Source organism: Gorilla gorilla, chromosome 1, assembly GCF_029281585.2.
Source record: "Gorilla gorilla gorilla isolate KB3781 chromosome 1, NHGRI_mGorGor1-v2.1_pri, whole genome shotgun sequence".
NCBI classification, from domain to species: domain Eukaryota; kingdom Metazoa; phylum Chordata; class Mammalia; order Primates; family Hominidae; genus Gorilla; species Gorilla gorilla.
The window spans coordinates 37978179-37999254 of NC_073224.2; the positions used below are offsets into that span (position 1 = coordinate 37978179).

The window sequence follows — 21076 nt, forward strand, 5'->3', positions numbered from 1 at the left end:
GCTTCACCTTCTACCATGAATAAAAGCAACCCTGAGTCCTCCCCCGAAGCCCAGCAAATGCTGGTGCCATGCTTGTACAGCCTGCAGAACAGTGAGCCAATTGAACCTGTTTTCTTTATAAAGTACCCAGCGTCAGGTTTTTTTTTTTTTTTTTTTTTTTGAGACAGGGTCTGGCTCTATTGCCTAGGCTGGAGTGCAGTGGTATGAACACAGCTCACTGCACCCTTGACCTCCTGGGCTCAAGCAACACTCTCACCTTAGCCCTGCAAGAAGCTGGGACTACAGGTGCATGCCACCACACCCGGCTAATTTTTGTATTTTTTGTAGAGATGGGGTTTCTGCCATGTTGTCCAGGCTGGTCTCAAATACCTAAGCTCAGGTGATCTGCCCACCTCGACCTCCCCAAGTACTGGGATTACAGGCATAAACCACCATGCCTGGCCAGGTATTTCTTTACAGCAATGCAAGAACGGCCTAATACAAAGTCCCACATTTTCATTTTGCACTTGGCCCTCCAAAGTATGTAGCTAGTCCTGACCCAGAGGCAATAAAATGTAGATCGGTTCATTGCTCTGGTCATCAGCCTCTGGATTTGCTCTAGTTTCTCCACTTCTCACTGAAAGGCATCTAGTTTCTAAACTGGAGGGAGATATGAGGCCAGGCACTGTGGTGCACACCTATAATCCCAGCGCTTTGGGAGGCCAAGGCTGGAAGACTGCTTGAGGCCAGGAGTTTGGGACCAGCCTTGCCATATATTGAGACCTATGTCTGCAAACAAAACAAAACAAAAATTATCTGGGTGTGGTGGTGCATGCCTGTAGTCCTAGCAAGGAGTTTGAGGCTGCAGTGAGCTATGATAGCACCACTGCACTCCAGCCTGGGCAACACAGCAAGACTGTCTTCAAAAAAATAAAATAAAATAAATTGAAGGGCCTGGAGCGGTGGCTCACGCCTGTAATCCCAGCACTTTGGGAGGCCGAGGTGGGTAGATCACGAGGTCAAGAGATTGAGACCATCTTGGCTAACATGGTGAAACCCTGTCTTTACTAAAAATACAAAGATTAGCCGGGCGTGGTGGTGCGCGCCTGTAGTCCCAGCTACTCGGGAGGCTAAGGCAGGAGAATCACTTGAACCAGGGAGGCGGAGGTTGCAGTGAGCCGAGATCACGCCACTGCACTCCAGCCTGGCGACAAAGTGAGACTCTGTCAAATAAATAAATAAATAAATAAATAAATAAATAAATAAATAAATAAAAGATGTGGCCAAATAGCTGCAGGAATGTTGGGGCATAGTAGAAAGAGCCCAGGATTAGGAGTCCGCAGACAGGATTCCAGTTCTGTCACTAGAAAGCTGTATCTCTATCTTGCTGGAATTCATACCTTCCAGCTCTCAAGGCATCGGAATCACATCTGTGAACAGGAAAACTAGCACACCAGAGTCAGAATCAAGCAATAGTTATTTATCTAGTTCCCACCCTGTGCAAGGTACCAGGTGCTCTAAGATTCACTCCAATCCATGAGGTGCGTCTACTCTTTCACCGAGATTTGCCAGTCGTCTTTCAGGGTATTTTTCCTTGCTTTCTGGATTTGATGACTTGTCTGAAACTGAAGTTCTATCTGGAATGACTGGACCTCTTTCACTGCAGCGTCAGGAATCTCTTGCAAAGCAAGCATGGTGAACTTCCAAGATGCTGGGCCACTGGGGGAAAGGGTGCAATTAATAATCCCTACCACTTATTGAATGTATACCAAGTGCTAGGTTTTTTACTTATGTTCCCTTTTAATCCTTTGAAATGGCTTGACTCTACTCTTATTTAAGTTTTTCTGATAAGGAAACTAAGGATTAAAGAGGTTAGGTAACTTGCAGCTAGAAAACGGTCTACCTCCAAAAGCATCCTCTTGACAATTCCACTAGGACCAACACCAATACCACCGAGCCCTCGTTGCTGCCTCTTCAGCGCAGAATAGCCCACCAAGTCCACGTTTCCCTAGTCCCAAGGTCGGATGGCTGGGGAGGGTAGAGGATGCAATGGAAGGACGTTAATGGAGAATTTTGCAGGGTCTGGGAGCAGAGCAGTAAACGCAGCCCTATGCACTTGAGTATGCTACAGTTTGGTAAAATCCATCCAAGCAGCTTTGGGATCCAAGGCTTGCACTGTATCCCCAACCAACACTAGGCAACGCCCCAAGTCCCCACACTTCCCACTCCGATAGGCGAAACTGCAAGAACCGGGAGGGGCGGCTGCCGCGTTTAGGCGCGAGGCACATACCATACCCTTCCGCAGCTTCCCACCTCCTCCAGACGCACGTGTTTAAAGAGTCCCTGCTCCAACCGGTCCCGCCCCACCTCCGCTCGGCCTCCAGCCCTGCCTGTACTGCTGGCTTCAAGTTTCCTCCGAGAGGCGGGCGTGCACAGCTGCAGTGGCGGCGGCAGCGGCCACCAAGCGCCCGGCGGCGCTTCGCCACCCACCTTTCCTCAGCCGCCGGCGCTGCAGTCTCCGCCCGCCGGGGAGGGCGCGCTCAGCGGAACAGGAGTCGAGGGTGGGGCGCCGAGAGGAGGGAATCCCGGGTCGCACCGCTACAATTCTCGCAGTGGCAAAGGCGGCGGCGGCGGCAGCGGCAGCAGCAGGTGGAGCGAGCTACAGCGTTTGGCCTGCAACCAACTGCTGCACCCACCCGGGCTGGAGTTGGCCCGTTGGGTGGAGCCAGTGCTCGCCCCGGTCCGACCCCCGGTTTCCGGGACACTTGGGTTGCGGAGGCCGGCTGGCCGGAGTCACGGTTGGGGACGGGCGCGCCTCGGAGCGCACGGCTGCGCTGGAAGCCGCGTCTGGGGCGCAGGACCAACGGGACCTACCTCCTCCCGGCTACCTAAAGACTCCTTCTCTCGGGAAAGAGCGCTGCCGGCTCTGGGATTTGGGAGGAGCTCGGAGGCCGCTCGGGCACCTCGCTGGACACTATCCGTTTGCGCCCCGGAGCGGAGCGCTCGTCTCTCCTCAGCGGTTTAGTGGAGAAAAGCAGAGAGCTCTTCCTGGGGCGAACGGGACCTCCTCCCTCGGTCCTCCGTGGAGTCGTCGCATCGTTTGTCGTGTTGGTCTCGAGGGGCTCACAGCTTGGCACTAATTTGCAGGTGTTCGCTGCTGATTTGGTTTCTTCTTCGATTTGCGGACGGTTCCCGCCAGCGACTCTCGACACACGTTTTCCTGTCTTCGCCGGAGGGCCGGGTCTGGCGTCGCCGGAGCCTGCGGGAATCCAGCGCTTATTCGCTGACCCTCGAGTCGCTCCGCTAGCTGTGCGCCCTCCTGGGCACTAGCCTGGAGAGGAGCGTGCAGACGCGGCTCCTTTGAGGGAGTGCGGTCCTCTAGGGAGGCATCGGGCTCCTAGGGGCTTCTTGGCGTGTGTGGCGGGATTGGGGTCCGCCGGCCATGGCCTTCACTTTCGCTGCGTTCTGCTACATGCTGTCTCTGGTGCTGTGCGCTGCGCTCATCTTCTTCGCCATCTGGCACGTGAGTAACACGCTTTGGTCTCTCTTCTTTCGCCCCAATTTAGCTAAATTTCCCCGATTTCACCCCACTTTTTCCACCTTGCGGGCGTGGGCGGACCGGAAGGTTGGACCTTCTGCCGCTCCACTGTCCTGGGGCAGGAGGCAGTTCGCTGCATCCCGCCGGGCGCGCCTTCGGTGCCCTGGCTGGAGGCGAGGGGCCGCTGGTGCCCAGGTAGGACACCCTCTGCAGGGCCCGACTGGGCGTCCCGGGTCCCGGGCGCCGGGGAGTGGCGGCTACAACCACAACTAACCCTTTCCTCTCCCGCCCCCTCCTCTCCTGCCGGCTGGAGGCGAAGGAGAAGCGCCGCCGTCGGTCCCGGCAATTAGTTAAGTAGCTATAATAACTAAACATTTAAAATGTCAGCATCTGTGGTGGGTTGCATTTAGACATAATTGGAGACAAAGTGGAAACACGACGGGAGCGCCTTGTAAGAGGTAGGGAGAAGCCGAGCCCACGGAGAGGAAGGAGACCAGGCGATGGGGGTCGAAGTGGAAGGCGGTGGGGGAAAGGCGAGGAGGAGAAGAGCAAGGAGGCGAGGGAGACTGGGAAGCGCAGGCATCATTAAGGCCATGGAGGAAAGTCACGAAGAGAGACGTGGAGAGCGACGACGGTGTCCTCCATCTGCCCTCTTGGCGTCTGAAGTCCGACTCCTGAAGACCCCCTGCAGGTGGCGAACCTCCGCTAGGCCCCCAGCGTCCCCAGCCCGCACAACCTTCCTGTCACCCTTCCCGGGGCTACGCCAGGTGGAGGGCAGCCGTGGATCCCAGTTCTTTAGGTGTGGGTGGAAATAGAGGAGCGCAAGCTTCTGAATAGGGGAAGAGAAGTACTGAGAGAGAGCGCAGGAGTGCGTACGCCGGTCCTCTCAAAGACTGTGCAACATTTAGCGAGTGCATGCAACTCTCAAGGCTTCCTTCTCTGAGGTTGTTTAAGCCCCCTATCCTCACCCTCAGAGGGCTGGTGGGAAGAATGGCCAAGGCCAAATGTTTAGAAGGAGCACCCCAGTGCATAATTTCCCACCTTTAACAGCCTTGCCCTGCCCAGCGTCTAGGTGACAGAGAAGGACCCTGAGACGAATTCCTGGAGGCATGGTTTTGGTGAGCATCACAGACTCATACAGTGGGGATGACCCAAAATGAAGACGTGGAGAAAATTGCAGGGTGGGTGAGATGCCCTTGTTTTCTATAAGTGGTTTGCAGAGTGAGAGTTTGTCTTAAAATAGAACTAAGCAGCTAGAGCAGCTCCTGCTACAGGGCTCTGACAGAGAGGAGAGGGGAAACTCGGGGAGGAAGGTGGCTTCCGATCATGTAACCTTAGGAAAGACCCTTGCTGGCTTCCTTCCACATCTCTAAAGTGAGAAAATTGACCTGGATAATCGCTAAGCTTTCCCCCATTTCTCAGATTGTGTAAATCCGTGCATCAGTAGACTTAGGAATCTGGGGGTGACAGGGAATCCAAACATAGATATTTGGGGGATGATTAAAACAATTCCGCTATTTAGAAGTAATGGGATTTTAAACCCTCCCTTCTCTGCTCTGCAAGGCTGGGTCTAATCTATGGTAGAAAATTGAGGCTTGAAGTTGTTGACAGTTCTTAAGGGAAAAGGAAACTTACCTGATTTAGAATAGAAAGGAATACAGATTAGATCATGCTCAAGCAGTGCAGCAAACCTCTGCTAATGTGCTTTAAAGGAACTTTCTCAGCTTCTTTGGATATGGGGAGTTACTTGGATTCTAGAAGGCCAACTACTCCCTTTTCTTCTGCAATACTTCATTTGCTGTTTTCTGTTTTTGCCTTGGCCAGAGGGTGTCAGGTACCAGAGAGCTCCCTCAAACTCGAGTCTGGCTTGGAGTTCTCTGAATTGGTCCCTGAAGCAGAGCAAGTAACCAGAAAGAATCATTTTCTCTCATTCAGGGGAAGATGATTAATAATTCAAGAACAGCTTAATTGAGTGGTTTGTGCAGCTGGTTGACATTTGAATGAAAATCAGGTGTTCCCTCATCCAGCACTGGCTCTGTCCTCCAGCTTCTCAGTGCTCACCCCCTTATCGAGGGGTGGCTGAAATGCAGTCAAATCCCAACTCAGGTTTTATCCAGATTCCTCGTGGAAGTAGCAAGATTCTTGTTTCTAATAATGAAAAGAATTTGTGCGTTTTGATTTCAAATTACGGTAATAATTTCATAGTCTCAGTCCCTCCTTTCCTAGTCTTTTCCTTCTCTATCCCTTTCCCTCTCTCCAAATCAAACAACCCAAACCCCATCACACTGATTTGGTTCCTGAACATTGAACTGGGAAACCAGAGACACCCTGATTTCAGGGCACGGTTTGTATGTCTGGGTGTTAGTTACATGGTAGTAATTATTTCAACCAAAATTGAGGAGATTTGGTTTTATGTTAGACTGTTTGCCTTCTTTCCAGCTTCTTATGTTACTTATGTACTTCTTGATCGGACAAGGCATATTGATTGTGTGATATATATCAGTACCCCAAAAAATGAATTGGGCGCTTAACAACATATAGCAGTTAAAATGCCTGCCGCACTGCCATGCCTAGGCTGTAAGATATGAAGACGGCATGCTTTTCTTATTGAATTGTATGTACCTACTTAGGGGTAATGATGGTAGCTACTATGTATTGGGTGTCTGCTGTAGGACAAGTTTTAAGTACTTTACAGAGGATCTCTCAGTCCAATCGTTTTCCTCCCGTTTTTTCCCACTGGATGTCTGGGAGCAAGGATGGATGTGGCCAGCCTTTCTTTCAAGTCTTGTTTTTTACTTTGAAAATTTATCTGCATTTGTTTACAGTTGAAAATATTTCAAGTTACCCATTTATTTTATATCAGCTACTATCTCTGAGTACATTTATCACATTTGGAAGAAGCAGAAGAAAACTAGGTTTTTTCTGTGGCTTTGCATACCCTCAGGCACCTGGCCTCTTACTGCCCAGGCAGCCCTTTAGTCCTCATAACGGACATTTCCCAGATGAGGAAACTGGATCAGAGAGATTACAAGGTTGCCTAAGGTTGCACAGCTGATATGTATTGGAGCTGGTATGCATGGACTTGAGCTAGGTCTGAGAGACTCTTAAGTCTAAGCCCTTTCTCTAACTGTAGTCACTATTTTTGGATTCATAACTTAGATAATAATTTATATCCAAAGGATTACCTTTCTCTGTATAAATGAAATTTTGTAGTTGGAATTTCTGATTGGGGTTGCAATAGCAACAGCAACCAGACTCAAGACATGCTATATATCCTTTTTTAAAAGAGGAAAATTCTATTTATTTAAATTAGACTTCTGCTTATAAAATGATACAGGTTCCTTGTCCAAAATTTTGAAAATACAATGATTTGTAATTAAATAAAATCATCAGTAATCTTATCCAGAAAAGATTATCTCTTGTGTATTTTAAAAAATTGCATATGGCTGGGCTCAGTGGCTCATGCTCATAATCCCAGCACTTTGGGAGGTTGAGGCAGGAGGATCACTTGAGCCTAGGAGTTTGAGACCAGCCTAGGCAACATAGTGAGACCCCATTTCTAAGAAAAAAAATTGCATGTGGACGTTTAGAAGGAAAAAAAAGTGTTCTAAAGGGTTTTTGATGTGAAGTGATGTGTATTTCCAGCCAGTATAAAATGAATGGTGTTTACTCACAAGAGCCTTCTCTGCTCCGGCTCTGTTAAGCCTGTTTGCAACGTGTCTCATTTATATAAACACAGATGAAGCTATTCTTTGAAAAGATCAAAGATTCAGTACTGAATTTCAGGTTTTTAGCTTTTGAAGTTTTTATATTTGGAGTCACTGTGAGTTTTGACAATTTACAAATAAAATTAATTCCCAGTAAAATTCCCTAGAAAGATCTGATGCACCATCTCACCTTGAAATTTCTTTGGATTCACAGCAGCATTTGCTGTTTGAGGGTTTAAATGGCCCTGGACAGGGATGACATACATATGTGCCGAGAGGCAGTTTTGTTAGAGAAGATGTCTTCATGGTGGAGCGTTTTGCCAGTTCCACCTTGTCACAGGCTCAGCCTCTGGAAATCTAGTAAACATCTCAGTTTCTCACAGTACCCACCTGGAAACAAAAATGGGTTTATGTGAAATGGTAGGATGCTTGGGGTTGACAATAAATAGCCTGTTTTTTTATGACCCTGCCTTGGCCTACTCAGATGAGGGTACTGCACTCACTGCCAGGTCTTACTTGGTCTCCACTTTCTGTTCTACTTGTGATGCCCCTGTCCGTCTGGCATCTCACTTTCAGGTGGGATGTCTGCAGCTCCAGCCTGCTCCATCCCCCTTTTATCTCCTCCCTCCGTCACTGTCCATTGCCCCACAGCTGAAGTGGAAGGAAGCTCCAAGAGAGCAGGGACGTTTTCTACTTTACCATTGTTTCTCCAGAGCCCAGAACAGTGCCTGACACATAGAGAGTGTTTGGTATAAATACTCGTAGGACAAATTCTTGTTTCCTTCTGGCTTGACGCATTTCCAGTTGACATAGCGATATGTTTTGGCGATGTTCACACCCAAATCTCATCTTGAATTGTAGCTCTCATAATCTCCACGTGTTGTGGGAAGGATCTGGTGGGAGGTAATTGAATCATGGGGGATGGGTTTTTTTTGGAGCTGTTCTCATGATAGTGAATAAGTCTCATGAGATCTGATGGTTTTATAAAGGGCAGTTCTCCTGCACATGCTCTCTTGCTTGCCGCCATGTAAGACATGCCTTTGCTCCTCCTTCACCTTCTGCCATGATTGTGAGGCCTCCTCACAGCCATGCTGAACTGTGAGTCCATTAAACTTCTTTTCTTTGTAAATTACCCAGTCTCGAGTATGTCTTATTAGCAGTGGGAGAACAGACTAATGGTAACTCGTTTCTGATTTGGCTTCTGGCTGCTTCTTAAGGACTACTTTCTGGGTAGTTTGGACAATATGCATTTTCCCCCATGCCTTGGCACTTTGAAATTTTGGAAGCTAATTATTGCAAAGAAGACTGGCCATTGCCATGGGGTATAGGGCCCTTCTTGATGATAGTGGAGCTGGTTCTCTTTCAGAGGAGCAGATTGGGGAGAAGCACTGGCTATCCCTGGAGAGAACACCTTCTGGAAAATGTAATGTCTGGATTGATGCATGGGACCTTATCATTGTTTGCATTGCTTGCCGCTTTATCCTTGTTTGCATTGCAATAACTCCCCCTGAAAAAGAAAGCTTACGTCATCATTGTATTTCCACTGCAGTCATGTTAGAGAGGAGAGGAGAGAAGTGTGCAGAATTCACAGGTCACCTAAAACAATCAGGAACCAGCCCCAATCCCAACTGTTTGGTGAGGTTTCAAGGCCTCACTGGGGTTGGATATTAGAGACACTAAAGTAACTTGTCTTTGACTTTTGAGTTACTGAACAAACATTAAAGGCAGTGAATGTTGTGAGGCTCTTGCCAGGCAATTGGAGCTCTCGCCTATACTGGCCCTGAAGCTGTGCCCGGGCCCTTGCCTCACTCTAGCCCCTCTGGCTACCTGGTGCTTTTCCCTTCTGTATATCCACATGGCTCTGCGCTTTGCCCTCTGGACTTGTTTTCTGCTGTGGACCTCTCTCCCAGTAAGTCTGCAAACAGGTTCCTCTGGGGCCTCATTCTTCAGTAGCTGTGCTATCTGGATGGTGCCCTTGCCACCATCATCTGACTCACTCCCATGGGCCCCTCCACTGGGCACCACTGAGGACTTGGCTCCTGGTCACTGTCCTGTCCTTGCTGTCCTGCAAGGTGCTGGGTGCTGTTGGTTATCTGACCTCCCGTCTAGTGACCACTTCCATCTTTGTGGTCCCTGAGCCCCCTGACCTGCCCTGGACATGCCTCTGCAGTGAGCTCCCTGTTCTCTACTCCTGCACTCTGCTGCCCCAGGGGCTCTTGGCCCTCCTTTGACTGTGGCTTTTCCTTCTTCTCTCAATGCATCGCTCCTCTAGGATTTACTTCCTCCTCTGTGTCATTACTCCTCATCATCCACCACTTAGCTCCTGCTGCTGCTCTCCACTGCTGCATCCTCTGTTTCCTGTCACTCCTGTAGTGGATGCCTCAGTCTCCCAGGAATCAGTGCACTCTCTTCCCTCTCTTCTTTCACCCCAGGTACCCGGGAGCTGCTGTGTCCCAGGCAGATGCACGGTTTGACCTTAGCTGGCCTCAGTATTGCCTTCTAACTCATCAGCTGGATGTGAGTCAGTTCCTTCAACTTCCACAACACTGTTCTAGGTTGTTGTCATTTTCTCAGAGCCCCCTGAAGCTCCCAAAACCGTCCCCCACCCCTGATCGCCTCTGAGCAGATGACTTTAATTCCAGCTCCTGGAGAAGATAGAGATGATCAGACAGGGATGCCTCAGGATCCTGCCCCTCCCCAGACTTCTGATTAATGATTTATCTTTCCTTCTCAGATTCAGAAGCAGCAGAGTCTCTCCCTCATCTGAGGCCACTTCCTCCCCTCCTAGTTATCTGTGGACATTGCTCCATCACTTTTCCCCACCTGTCTGTGTCTTCAGCTACTGCCCTTCGCAGGTCCACCTGTCCCCACCCCCTGGCAGATTCAAAGGCTGTGGTGCCTCTGAGCTGCAGACAAGCCTTTGGTCCCCAGGCCCTCTAAATGCTGCTCAACCTCTCTTCCCTTGCAGAGTGGTTTTGTCTCACCACATCCTGCCTGCCGTCACCTCTTTGGATTCTTACATCAGACACTCAGAAACCACGGAGACTAATAAAACAAAGCCCTCTGCATCCACCACTCAGAATTGGCAAGTGTCAGCATTTTGCTATTTGTGTATCTTATCTCTTTTCCAAAGACACTCGTTTCCTTTCTGGCCACCTGGCTTGTGCCCCCACCCCTTCTCAGCTCAGCACTTGATGAGGACATCAGTGGTCTCCTGTGGCAATCTCTGGGCACCATTTAGTGCTTATCTTGGCCTCTCCGTGGCTTTGAGACTGCTGTCCGCGTCTTCTTTGCAACTGCTTTCAAATGTTGTTTTTCTGGGGCCCTGTTTCTCCTCCATCTCCCCCGTGGGTTCTTCTTTCTGTACCTTCCTCTCCATGTTAGTAGTTCGCTGGCCTCCCAGACCTGTCCCCTGACACTGACCTGTGTGTCCATGGGGCCACCTGCCCCATGCCCTGCAGTTGGATCCCAGCCGAGCTTGTCTTCATGCCCTCCTCACTCCTCACAGCCCCAGTGGGTTTAGTCTTCACCCAGAGACCCTCTCTACCCCATCTGCTCCTTCTGTAGTCACCAGCCATGTCTGTCCCCTCCCTTCCATGCTTCCCATCCCTGCCTTGGTTCAGGCCCCCATTTGCTGTTTCTCAGAGCATCGTGGTCCCTTCCAAGCTGGCCTCCTTGGTTATCATCTCCCCTGGACTAATCCACCCCACTCATGGCTACCAAGAGTGATCTAATACCTGAAAGGATCCTTTCATGTTGTTCCCAGACTAAAGCTTTTTCTGGTTTCTCTCGCTTTCGAAGTTTAGAGGGCTGGGAGGACCAGGTCCCGGTTAACTGTTTAGCCACATTCTGCATTTTCTGTGTTCCAGATATCCTCACCTTCTTGCAATTCCCAAATGGGCTGTTCTGTCTCCCTGGAATGCTGTTCCCCACTTCATTCTTCACCCGACTGGCTCTGCTGCAGCCTTTGTCCTCTAGGAAGCCCCATTCTCCCTGGCGATCTGAGTCCACTTGTCCTCTGCACCTGTCCCCAGGTCTGAGTCCCACTGTTGTATTTGTCTCTGTGCTTGGACTATAAGCTTCTGGAGGGCAGAAACTGTTGCCCTCACTTGTGGCCTCAGTGTCCAGCATGGGGCAGTATGGTGGGAACTCAGTGATTGCTGATAAATAAGGATCTGGATAATTTATTACAGCCAGCTTAAGCTTGATAGACTCCTCCTCAATGAATACTTTCCCAGACTTACCTGGTTATGACAATCATCTGGATGCTTACTAAAAATGCACATTTTTGTCCGGGCGTGGTGGCTCACACCTGTAATCCCAGCACTTTGGGAGGCTGAGGCGGGCGGATCATGAGGTCAGGAGATGGAGATCATCCTGGCTAACATGGTGAAACCCCATCTCTCCTAAAAATAAAATAAAAAAAAAATTAGCCAGGCATGGTGGTGGGCACCTGTAGTCCCAGCTACTCGGGATGCTGAGGCAGGAGAATGGTGTGAACCCAGGAGGCAGAGCTGGCAGTGAGCTGAGATGGCGCCACTGCACTCCAGCCTGGGCGACAGAGCGAGACTCCGTCTCAAAAGAAAGAAAAAAGAAAAAAAGCACATTTTTGGGCTCTGCTGGAGGCCCATGGAATCTTAGACTTGGTGGCTCTCTCTGTGTAAGGGAGGCTAACTGAGCTTCAATCCAGAATTAAGAGGAGGGGAGATGGTGGATGGGATAGATCAGGGTGGTTGAAGGTGTGGAGGAGGGCACTGCTGGGGAGAGGCTGTGAACAACAGACACCAAAGAAGACGAGCTGTGACAGGAAAGGGCTGTCAGATGGTGACTGTAGCCCAGCAACCCATGTGTATGCCCAAAAGCAGAGGATGATGTCGAGGCTGATGCAGGGGGCTGCACGCTAGTCTCTCCAACATCACATATGTTGATTTTGTGCTTCAAGATAGTGATCCCACTGCTATCTTGTGGTACCCATTTTTTTTTAAATCATAGATTGTGAAATACACCTTTCTTCCATCCTTTGACAACTAGGTGAAGATAGTCCCCTTGTGGGTTAGATAAGGCAGATATTAAATTCCAGGCTGAAATCCTTGCCATTCACATTGCTTCTGAGTTGCTTCTTCTTCTAGGACCTGGAGGGTCTTTAGAAAAGTAAGCTGAACTGTTTTAATCTAGAGAAGAAGCATTAAATGAGCTCTGCTACAAATAGTGAGGTCATTTGCATGAGTAACCAACTCAGATCTGCAGGGTTGGAAGTGGTTGCTGTTTGGGATCATTCATAGCCGGAGTGTCTGCATCTTAACAGGGTTAGCTGAGGGTTGCCTGCATTTCTTAGTGACACTTGGAATCTGCTTAACTCCCACAAACTGGTCACTGAAAACTCTAAATGCACAGCTAGATCCTGAACTGGTTTCTGAATACAAATCCAGGGCATAATGATCAGACTCGCAAATATTTTTAATTTGGCATAGAAAGAGAAGTAAATAGGGACATTCTTGCATATGCTAAAATAAAGCCCAAACAAAAAACTAAAAAATATATCTAAAGATTAGGCTGATAGACTGTAATGGGGCCACCACCATTTCTGTGTGCACAGTGTCCTAGGCATTAAAAGACTTGAGAATCTTGGTTAAGATGATCCCTGCTCTAGGGCATGGGGATTGAAGACTAATCTTGAGGTCTCATGGGATCGACATAAACTGCCTGTAGGATAACGTCCAAACCGCTCAATTTGGGGTTGGAAGCCTATTACAACGTAGCATTGACCTACCTCTCCAGCCGGTCTCCCACAACTCCCCATCTCACAGCCCCAACCCCACACGTAGACTTTATTGCACCGTAGATATGTCTATTTATTCTTTCTGCAAGCAGAGCCTTCTTGCCTCTTGGATTTAAGTTTTCTATGTGCTGTCACTGACGAGCCTGGGTCTCATCATCAGCAACTCTGCTCACTCCAACCTACCACAGGCTCCTACAACCTGGCAAACTTGTGTGGGTTGTTTGTTCTTCTCCAGGTACAAACCTGTGTTCTTACACACTTCTGTGTGCCTGTGCCTGGACTTTCTAAGTGAAGCAGGGGTGGGTGGAGAACAGGGCCCTTGGTGTCCAATATATGTGTTCACGGGACTTAGGAGGACATGGTGGACACGTGTTGAGCGCATGACTGATGGTGGCTCTCAGACTGACCATGAAAGCAGAAAAAAGTCACCTCTTTGGTAGCCTCATTCTGGCTTATGAACCCAGAAGCTTGTGGGTCTCATTCTTTTTTTTTTTTTTTTGAGACAAGGTCTGGCTTTGTCACCCAGGCTGGAGTGCAGTGGTGCGATCTTGGCTCACTGCAACCTCTGCCCCCGGGTTCAAGCAATTCTCCTGCCTCAGCCTCCTGAATAGCTGGGATTACAGGCACGTGCCACCACACCCGGCTAATTTTTGTATTTTTAGTAGAGACGGGGTTTCACCATGTTGTTCAGGCTGGTCTCGAACTTCTGACCTCATGATCCTCCCGCCTTGGTCTCCCAAAGTGCTGGGATTACAGGCGTGAGCCACTGCACCTGGCCTGTGGGTCTCATTCTTTTGAAGAAAAGAGGGAGCCTGTGACTTTGGGGACAGTGGTGGCTGGCTGCAGGAGCCACGTCTGGCCAGGATGGTATGTCTGGCAGTGTGCAGTGTGTCCTGTGTACACTAGCAGACCCGTGGGGACTGAGGCCCGCTCCTGCAGTCTGCTCTGTGACTCTGGAAGGGGAGTCAATGCGGTGCCATCTCGGACCCACGAGTCAGTCTGATAATGAGGCTCAGGGGCCCGGGGTGCTATTGTCAGAGGGAATGGCTTCTCTCTCCAGGGGCTGCCTGCTTTCTGCCACTGCCACCATGGGCCTTGGCACTCCTGCTTGGGACACGGGCTCTGAGAACAGAACCTTTCATCACCACCTGAGTCTCAGAGGCCATTGTCTTGAAAGAAAGATTAGATTACTGCAGCCGAAGGATTGATACAGGCCCTGTTGCTGGTCAGCAAATGGAGGACAGGGGCTGTCTCTTTTACCTCTGCCTCTGGAATATGTATAGGCACTAACTGAGTTTGAATCAGACTGGGTATTTCTGTTCAGATTCTGTTGTTTAATAGTCTAGCCCCGATCTAGACTTAGCCCACCCTGTCAAGTTATCCATTTTCTCTAGTTCTATCCTGCTTCTACGCTTCGCTCAACTGTCTCTGTATTCGCCGGCTACCTGAGAGCAAAAGGGATCTCACCCTACCCTGCAGTTTCTACTTGGGGCTCAGTCTGGCTCCCTTAACTTAAAAAAATTTGTTGTAAAATACATATATGACATTTACTTCTTTTAAACCGTTTTTAAGTGTACAGCTTAGTGGCACTAAGTACATTCACATTGTTGTATAACCATCACCACCATCCATCTCCAGAACTTTTTCCCCTTCCCAAACAGAAACTCTGTGCCCATTAAACAGTAGCTCCCCATTCTCTCTTCCCCAAGCCCCTGGCCACCACCATTCTACCTTGTCCCTCTAAACTGATCTACTTCTAGACACCACATATAAGTGGAATCATACAGTATTTGTCCTGCTGTGATTGGCTTTTTTTACTCAGCATAATGTCTTCCAGGTTCATCATATTGTAGCCTGTGTCAGCGTTTCTCTCCTTTTTAAGGTTGAGTAATAGTCTGTAAACCAAAAATAAAACTCAAAGACCCCCTGCCCAACCGTCTGAATGGGCTCCGTCCCTGGCCAGGGCACTCGAAAGTTAACCTATAAGGCTGGTTTAGGCCACGAGGGGAAGGGAGGTGGGACATGTGTCATTATGCCCTCCTCCCTTTTGGAATTCAGGAAACACCAACTAGCATTTAACATCAACACAGACCTTAAGTCTGATAAGCAATATTTACAGTCTGTTCTCTCTGAAGCCTGCTACCTGTCAATCAGAAAAAATTTAAATCTACCCAGGACCTGGAACTCCCCCCAACCACCTGCCACCCCCACTTTGAGTTGTCCTGCCTTTCTGGACTGAAGCAATGTATATCTGTTTTTTTTCTTTTCCCCCCCACCGAGACAGAATCTTGCTCTGTCACCCAGGCTGGAGTGCAGTGGCGTGATCTCGGCTCACTGCAACCTCTGCCTCCCGGGTTCAAGCAATTCTCATGCCTCAGCCTCCTGAGTAGCTGGGATTACAGGTACATGCCACCATGCCTGGCTAATTTTTTTGTATTTTTAATAGAGACGGGGTTTCACCATGTTGGCCAGGGTGGTCTTGAACTCCTGAACCCATGATCTGCCCACCTCAGCCTCCCAAAGTGCTGGGATTACAGGCGTGTGCCACCATGCCCGGCTGCAGTGTATATCTTAAATGTATTTGATTGATAACCTCATGTCTCCCTAAAATATGTAAAACGAAGTTGCACCCTGACCACCTTGGGCGCATGTTCTCAGGATCTCCTGAGGGCTGTGTCATGGGCCATGGCACTCATATTTGGCTCAGAATAAATCTCTTCAAATATTTTACAGAGTTTGACTCTTTCTGTCGACAGTTCCATTGTATGGATAGATTGCATTTTGTTCACCCCTTTGTTGACGAACACTGGGTTGCTTCCACCTTTTGGCTACAGTGGATAATGCTGCTGTGAATGTGGGTGTACGAGTATCCAGGGCTTGAGTCCCTGCCTCTAGTTCTCTTGTGTATGTATTCAGAGGTGGAATTGCTGGATCAAGTGTTTAATGTTTAATTTTTTGTGGCTCCCGTGATATTACAGGCAGAAACTCTTGGTCCTCAGTCTTTGCTGCTCAGACTCTCTGCTCTTTCTTGACCCTCTGGCCCCTGATGGTTGCTGTCTCTCTGCTGTCCTCTCTCGGCTGGAGCAACAGCAGGACCCACTTCATGCATTTGCTTAAGTATCTGGTCTGTTTTACTACATTTCTTAGAAACTTCATGTCTTATAAGTGAACAAAATAGTTATAAAATCTTTATTCAAGTTTTTGCATTAAGGTCTAGTTGTGAGAAGTTATAAATGGTCCTTAAACAGATATTTTATTGAAGACAACTCTTGGGCTTTGCCAGGGAGTTTGCCTCATGATTACAGTTGTTTCTTCCAGAGGATTTCACCAGGAAGAGAGTAGCAGTGTTTCCCATGATTTTAAGGCTGTGAATGTTTTTGGCTTTGCGAGAACTGAGGAATGTACCTGCCATTAAGCACAAAGGGCATCTTGCCAAGAATTTTGTTATTGTTCATTAAAACCTTATTTGCATTTCTGCTCTCAGATCAGTGCAAAGGGTTAGCACATCCATGGTCGAGGAGAAGAGAGTGTGGACCAGGAGGCCTTACCTGTGCTGCAGAGGAGCTGAAGTCTTACACTTCCATATTTGCCCCTAAGCTGGGGGTTGTTGGGGGCATGGAAATGAAGTAGGTTGTTAGCTCACTGGGAGACAATTTGGGGGATGATTTATTTTTTAATGTTTTTCAGCTGCCTTGAGTCACAAATGTGATTTAAAAAACAACCAGATTTGTAAAAAGGTAGTTTCTCTCTCACACATGTACACAATTACCACCACAACAAAAAATTCCATGGCAATGCACATCCCACACTTACCTGGCCATATATTTTGTGGAGGATAGAATTTGCTTTTCTTCTTCCTCCTGGGGTAAGGGTGGGAGGTGGAGAATGCTTATGGGCCCATCTTTGGGCTGAATGCCTTAGTGGGAACAATTAATCACACATTTATTCAACCATCATTTGCTTCTTACCATCCAGAGGCTTCTGGCCAAGGGCTCCCAACTCTGTTTTTGTGGGTGCTTGTGAGTGTAATTAACACCTGAAACTGCCTTCAGGTAAGTGAGGTGGGTGGTTTCTGCCTTTGGGGTATGCTGTCTGGCCAGAATGGAGCTGTAATTTCTGATCCTTTGCAGTGTCTCTAAAAACCGAATCCCAGCGCTTTGGGAGGCTGAGGCGGGCGGATCATGAGGTCAAGAGATTGAGACCAGCCTGGCCAATATGGTGAGGCCCCGTCTGCACTAAAAATACAAAAATTAGCCGGGCGTGGTGGCGCGTGCCTGTCATCCCAGCTACTCGGGAGGCTGAGGCAGGAGAATCACTTGAACCCAGGAGATGGAGGTTGGTTGCAGTGAGCTGAGATTGTGTCACTGCACTCTATCCTAGGTGACAGAGTGAGACTCCACCTCAAACAACAACAACAACAAAACCAAAGGTGCATGCTCAGGACATGGGGATGACAGAATGACCCACTGATTCCCTTTTCACTGGATCCCTTTCATCCTAGCAAGGGAGGAATGGCAGGCCATGCCACCATGAATCCACCTAGCGTTCCTCTCCATTCATCAGCTTTCCCATTCATATTCTTTCAAGGTTTTGGTTTCCAATTTGAACTCAGCTCCCACCACTAATCAGTGGCTTCTCTGGGCAGTCTGGCTGGTTCAGAAGTCTGTGGTTGTTGGTGAGTCCCTGGCATTAGGGATTTCCCAGCCCTTGGGTATTCATTCTTTCTTTTCTCTCATTTCTTTTTCCCTCTTGTTCATCTTCCCTTCTTTCTCCTTCTTTCTCTTTTGCCCTCCTTTTATTCGTTTTCTTGTGCATACATCTTAGATCTGTGGAGGCTACACAATATTACTTAGCTTAGCTGGTGGGCCCTGTGCCTGGGAAGTAAGCTGACACCACCTCCCACCTCCACAGCGTCTCGAACCGTGGGCTGACATTTCCAGAGCATCAGTCTTAGGTATATTTTCTGGTTTTGTGTTCGCATGGTCCATTTTGACTCCGGGATGTATCTCTCCTGCTGGGGAAAAATGCAGGGGAGGAAAGCAGAGTCTTGGCACTAACTACTTCTTTTTTTTCTTATTGGCAACTGATTCATGAACTCTAAAAAAAGAGTTGATAGCAACATAGCCAGCTAGCTGTAGCAGCCCAGATGGTCCCCTATATAATAGAGACATTTGTATCTTGGATTAAAAAAAATTTAACTGTGTTCTGTGAACGTTTTTAAGAAAAAGGAATTAGTAACTGCATTCCAGAGTTGTGGCTATGGAAATAGCCAAATGATTAGGTAGTTCCCCGGCATGCAAAGAGTAGGAGATAGGACTTGGGAGGTCCAGGGCCAGGAAATAAGGGGAGACACATTGCGAGGGCACTGCCCTGCGTTGTCCATAAGTCTGAGATAACCCACTCTCGAATGGGGCGCAGGGAGAGAGGTCCCGTTTGAACACATGTGCATGTGGATGTGGATGAGGAGCTACATATCCGGGCTTCTGTGTCTCCCTATGGCTACTGCAAACTGGAAGCCTTTAGAGCAGGTATAGGCAGACCAGGGTGGAAGAGAACACATTGTGTCAATAGCTTCTAAATTCTACACTGAACAGACACCTAGGTTATCCTGCTTCCTTTCTCTGTGGTCATTGGGAGATGGTTCAGGCCACATTCTGCTACAGTGAATCCCATATCTAGCAGAATCTCATTGTTATTGTCTTATGTCATCAGCACGCCTTTGGGTGTAGCTTGAAAGTCCTTGTCCAATGGGGTTCTAATTGCAGTGGTCATGTCACAAGAGGATTGGGTAGGGGGCAGGTCTGGGAAGGGATTTGGAAGAGCCACTGGGACGCAATATGTGAGAGCAGGGTGGGGTGGTGAGGAGAGGTGGTCTCCCAGATCATGTGAAATCATCTGGAGCTGGGAACTGGCCCAGATGCTGTGGGATTTCAAGCCACTTGGTCATTATGAGATCATGACTTATCCTGGAATAATTTTTCTTACAGGTTCCGGAGAGTGATAAGAGAATTGAGCCGAGGCCAGCCAAGCATATGTGCTGACTGGAGGAAAATGTGTTCAGTTTTGACATCCTTTCCTCTTATTGGTTGGCAGTTTTAGTACCAAAAGTCATGCCCTAGAAAGGGGCTGGCAGCGAATGGGGCTGGTGGTGCTGCTGAGGGGCACTCCTTAGCAAACCTCTCTGTCTTAGCAAACCTCCCTGCATCCCCCTGGACCTTTTGTTTCCTTGTGGGTGAAATGAAGGAGCTCAACAAAGTGACATCTAAGATCCTACCAGTCCCCAAATGCTGTGGTCCTCTATTGCTTGCTTCCTGCCCCTTATTCTTTTGTCTTTCTCCTGTTGTGGTTTGTCTCTTGATAGGCTTCCTGGGTATGAGGTGTCAGGTTTCCCAGTAAGGAATGTATCAGTTAAGATTTTTTTTTCTTTTTTTTGAGACACGTTCTTGCTCTGTCCACCAGGCTGGAATGCAGTGGCGCGATCTCTGTTCACTGCAACTTCTGCCTCCCAGGTTCAAGCGATTCTCCCATCTCAGCCCGCCAAGTAGCTGGGACCACAGGCACCCACCACCACGCCCAGCAAAGTTTTGTATTTTTTGTAGAGATGGGGTTTTGCCACATTGCCCAGGCTGATCTTGAATTCCTGGGCTCAAGTGATCCGCCCGCCTCGGCCTACCAAAGTGCTGGGCTTACAGGCATGAGCCACCAGGCCTGGCAGTTAAGATTCTTAGAAATCACTTCTGGTCATCGTAACCAAAAAAGGAATTTATGGGAAGGGAATTGGAGTACTCATAAAATGGATGGAAAGTCCAGAAAACAAGGCTTGAAACAATAGAATAGCCAGATTTCGATCTCTGTCCTTGAATCACTCTGAACGTCTAAGGCTGAGCTTGGGTGAGTGCTGCCCGTTGGCTGTACACAGTGGGAACTAGAAGTATGGCAGGGTCTCCAGGCATCCTTTTAATCTCTCCAGTGGAAGGGCGGGCCCCTGGATTATCCCCCCACCAGGACTGCACTCAGTGGGAGAATTCTCCAGAGGAAATCAGACTGGTGTGGAAGTGTGGCATAAATGTGGGTGACCAAAAAATGCCAGATAATCACTGCTTCGGCTCTTTGGTTTAATTTTTTAGCTTGTCACCTCGCCTGTATTCAGGGAAAGCAAGATTTTCTCTAAAGTCAAGATTAACTTCTTGGTGCCACAGACTCTTTGATGTGTTATCCATGTGAGCTGCAGAAAAACATCTTATTTCTCTTCCTTCTCAGCTTGATGAGGAGCAGCTGTGGTCTGGTGGGGAGGATGGATTTACTGGACTTGTGGCCCTGAACATTTTTGCCTGCAAGGGGATGACTACCCACCACCCCTTAGGAAAATCTCCACTTCTCATGAAAACATCCCCTGGCCGTGGAGGCAGTGCAGCATGCTTCCGTGGCACGTGTTTGTCCTTCTGAGCCTGCAGCTTTCACAGAATCTGCTTGGATGAGGGCTTTGCAGGACTTTAGCAGAGCATGTGCTCACTTGGAAGGAACAGCAGTTGTGTGAATTAAGAATAAGAAAAAAGAGGCCGGGCGTGGTGGCTCACGCACTTTGGGAGGCTGAGGCGGGTGGATCATGAGGTCAGGTGTTCGAGACCAGCCTGGCCAACGTAGTGAAACCCCATCTCTACTAAAAATACAAAAATTAGCTGGGCATGGTGGCACGCGCCTGTAGTCTCAGCTACTCAGGAGGCTGAGGCAGGAGAATTGCTTGAAACTGGGAGGTGGATGGAGGTTGCAGTGAGCCGAGATTGTGCCACAGCACTCCAGCCTGGGCAACAGATTGAGACTCTGTCTCAAAAGAAGAAGAAAAAAAAAGGTTTTTTGCTAGCTTGATGTCTCCCAGTCAGTGCAGGCCCAAATTCTAGAGGATAAATGGTAAAGTGAAACCTAGCTCTTCCTTTCCTTTTCTTCTTACTGTCCCCCATGGAGCATAAGCCCCTGCCTCACAACTCACTCCTCTTCCTAAGAAATGCCCCCCTGCCCAGTTACCCTGCATCTAGTCTGTGTTGAGCAGAGGTGTTCAATTTCACGTCCCCGATT

At 48.7% G+C, this 21076-nt stretch overlaps 1 protein-coding gene across 1 annotated transcript in view; it reads left to right on the top strand.

Moving 5' to 3' along the window:
* The first annotated feature begins 2132 nt into the window (after positions 1–2132).
* Positions 2133–21076, top strand: part of CNIH3 (cornichon family AMPA receptor auxiliary protein 3) — a 118154-nt gene continuing 99210 nt past the window's right edge. Inside the window, exon 1 of the mRNA XM_004028459.5 lies at positions 2133–3502. Within this exon, the coding sequence (XP_004028508.3) occupies positions 3422–3502 (81 nt within the window). The 5' untranslated portion in view covers positions 2133–3421. The remainder of the gene's footprint in view (positions 3503–21076) is intronic.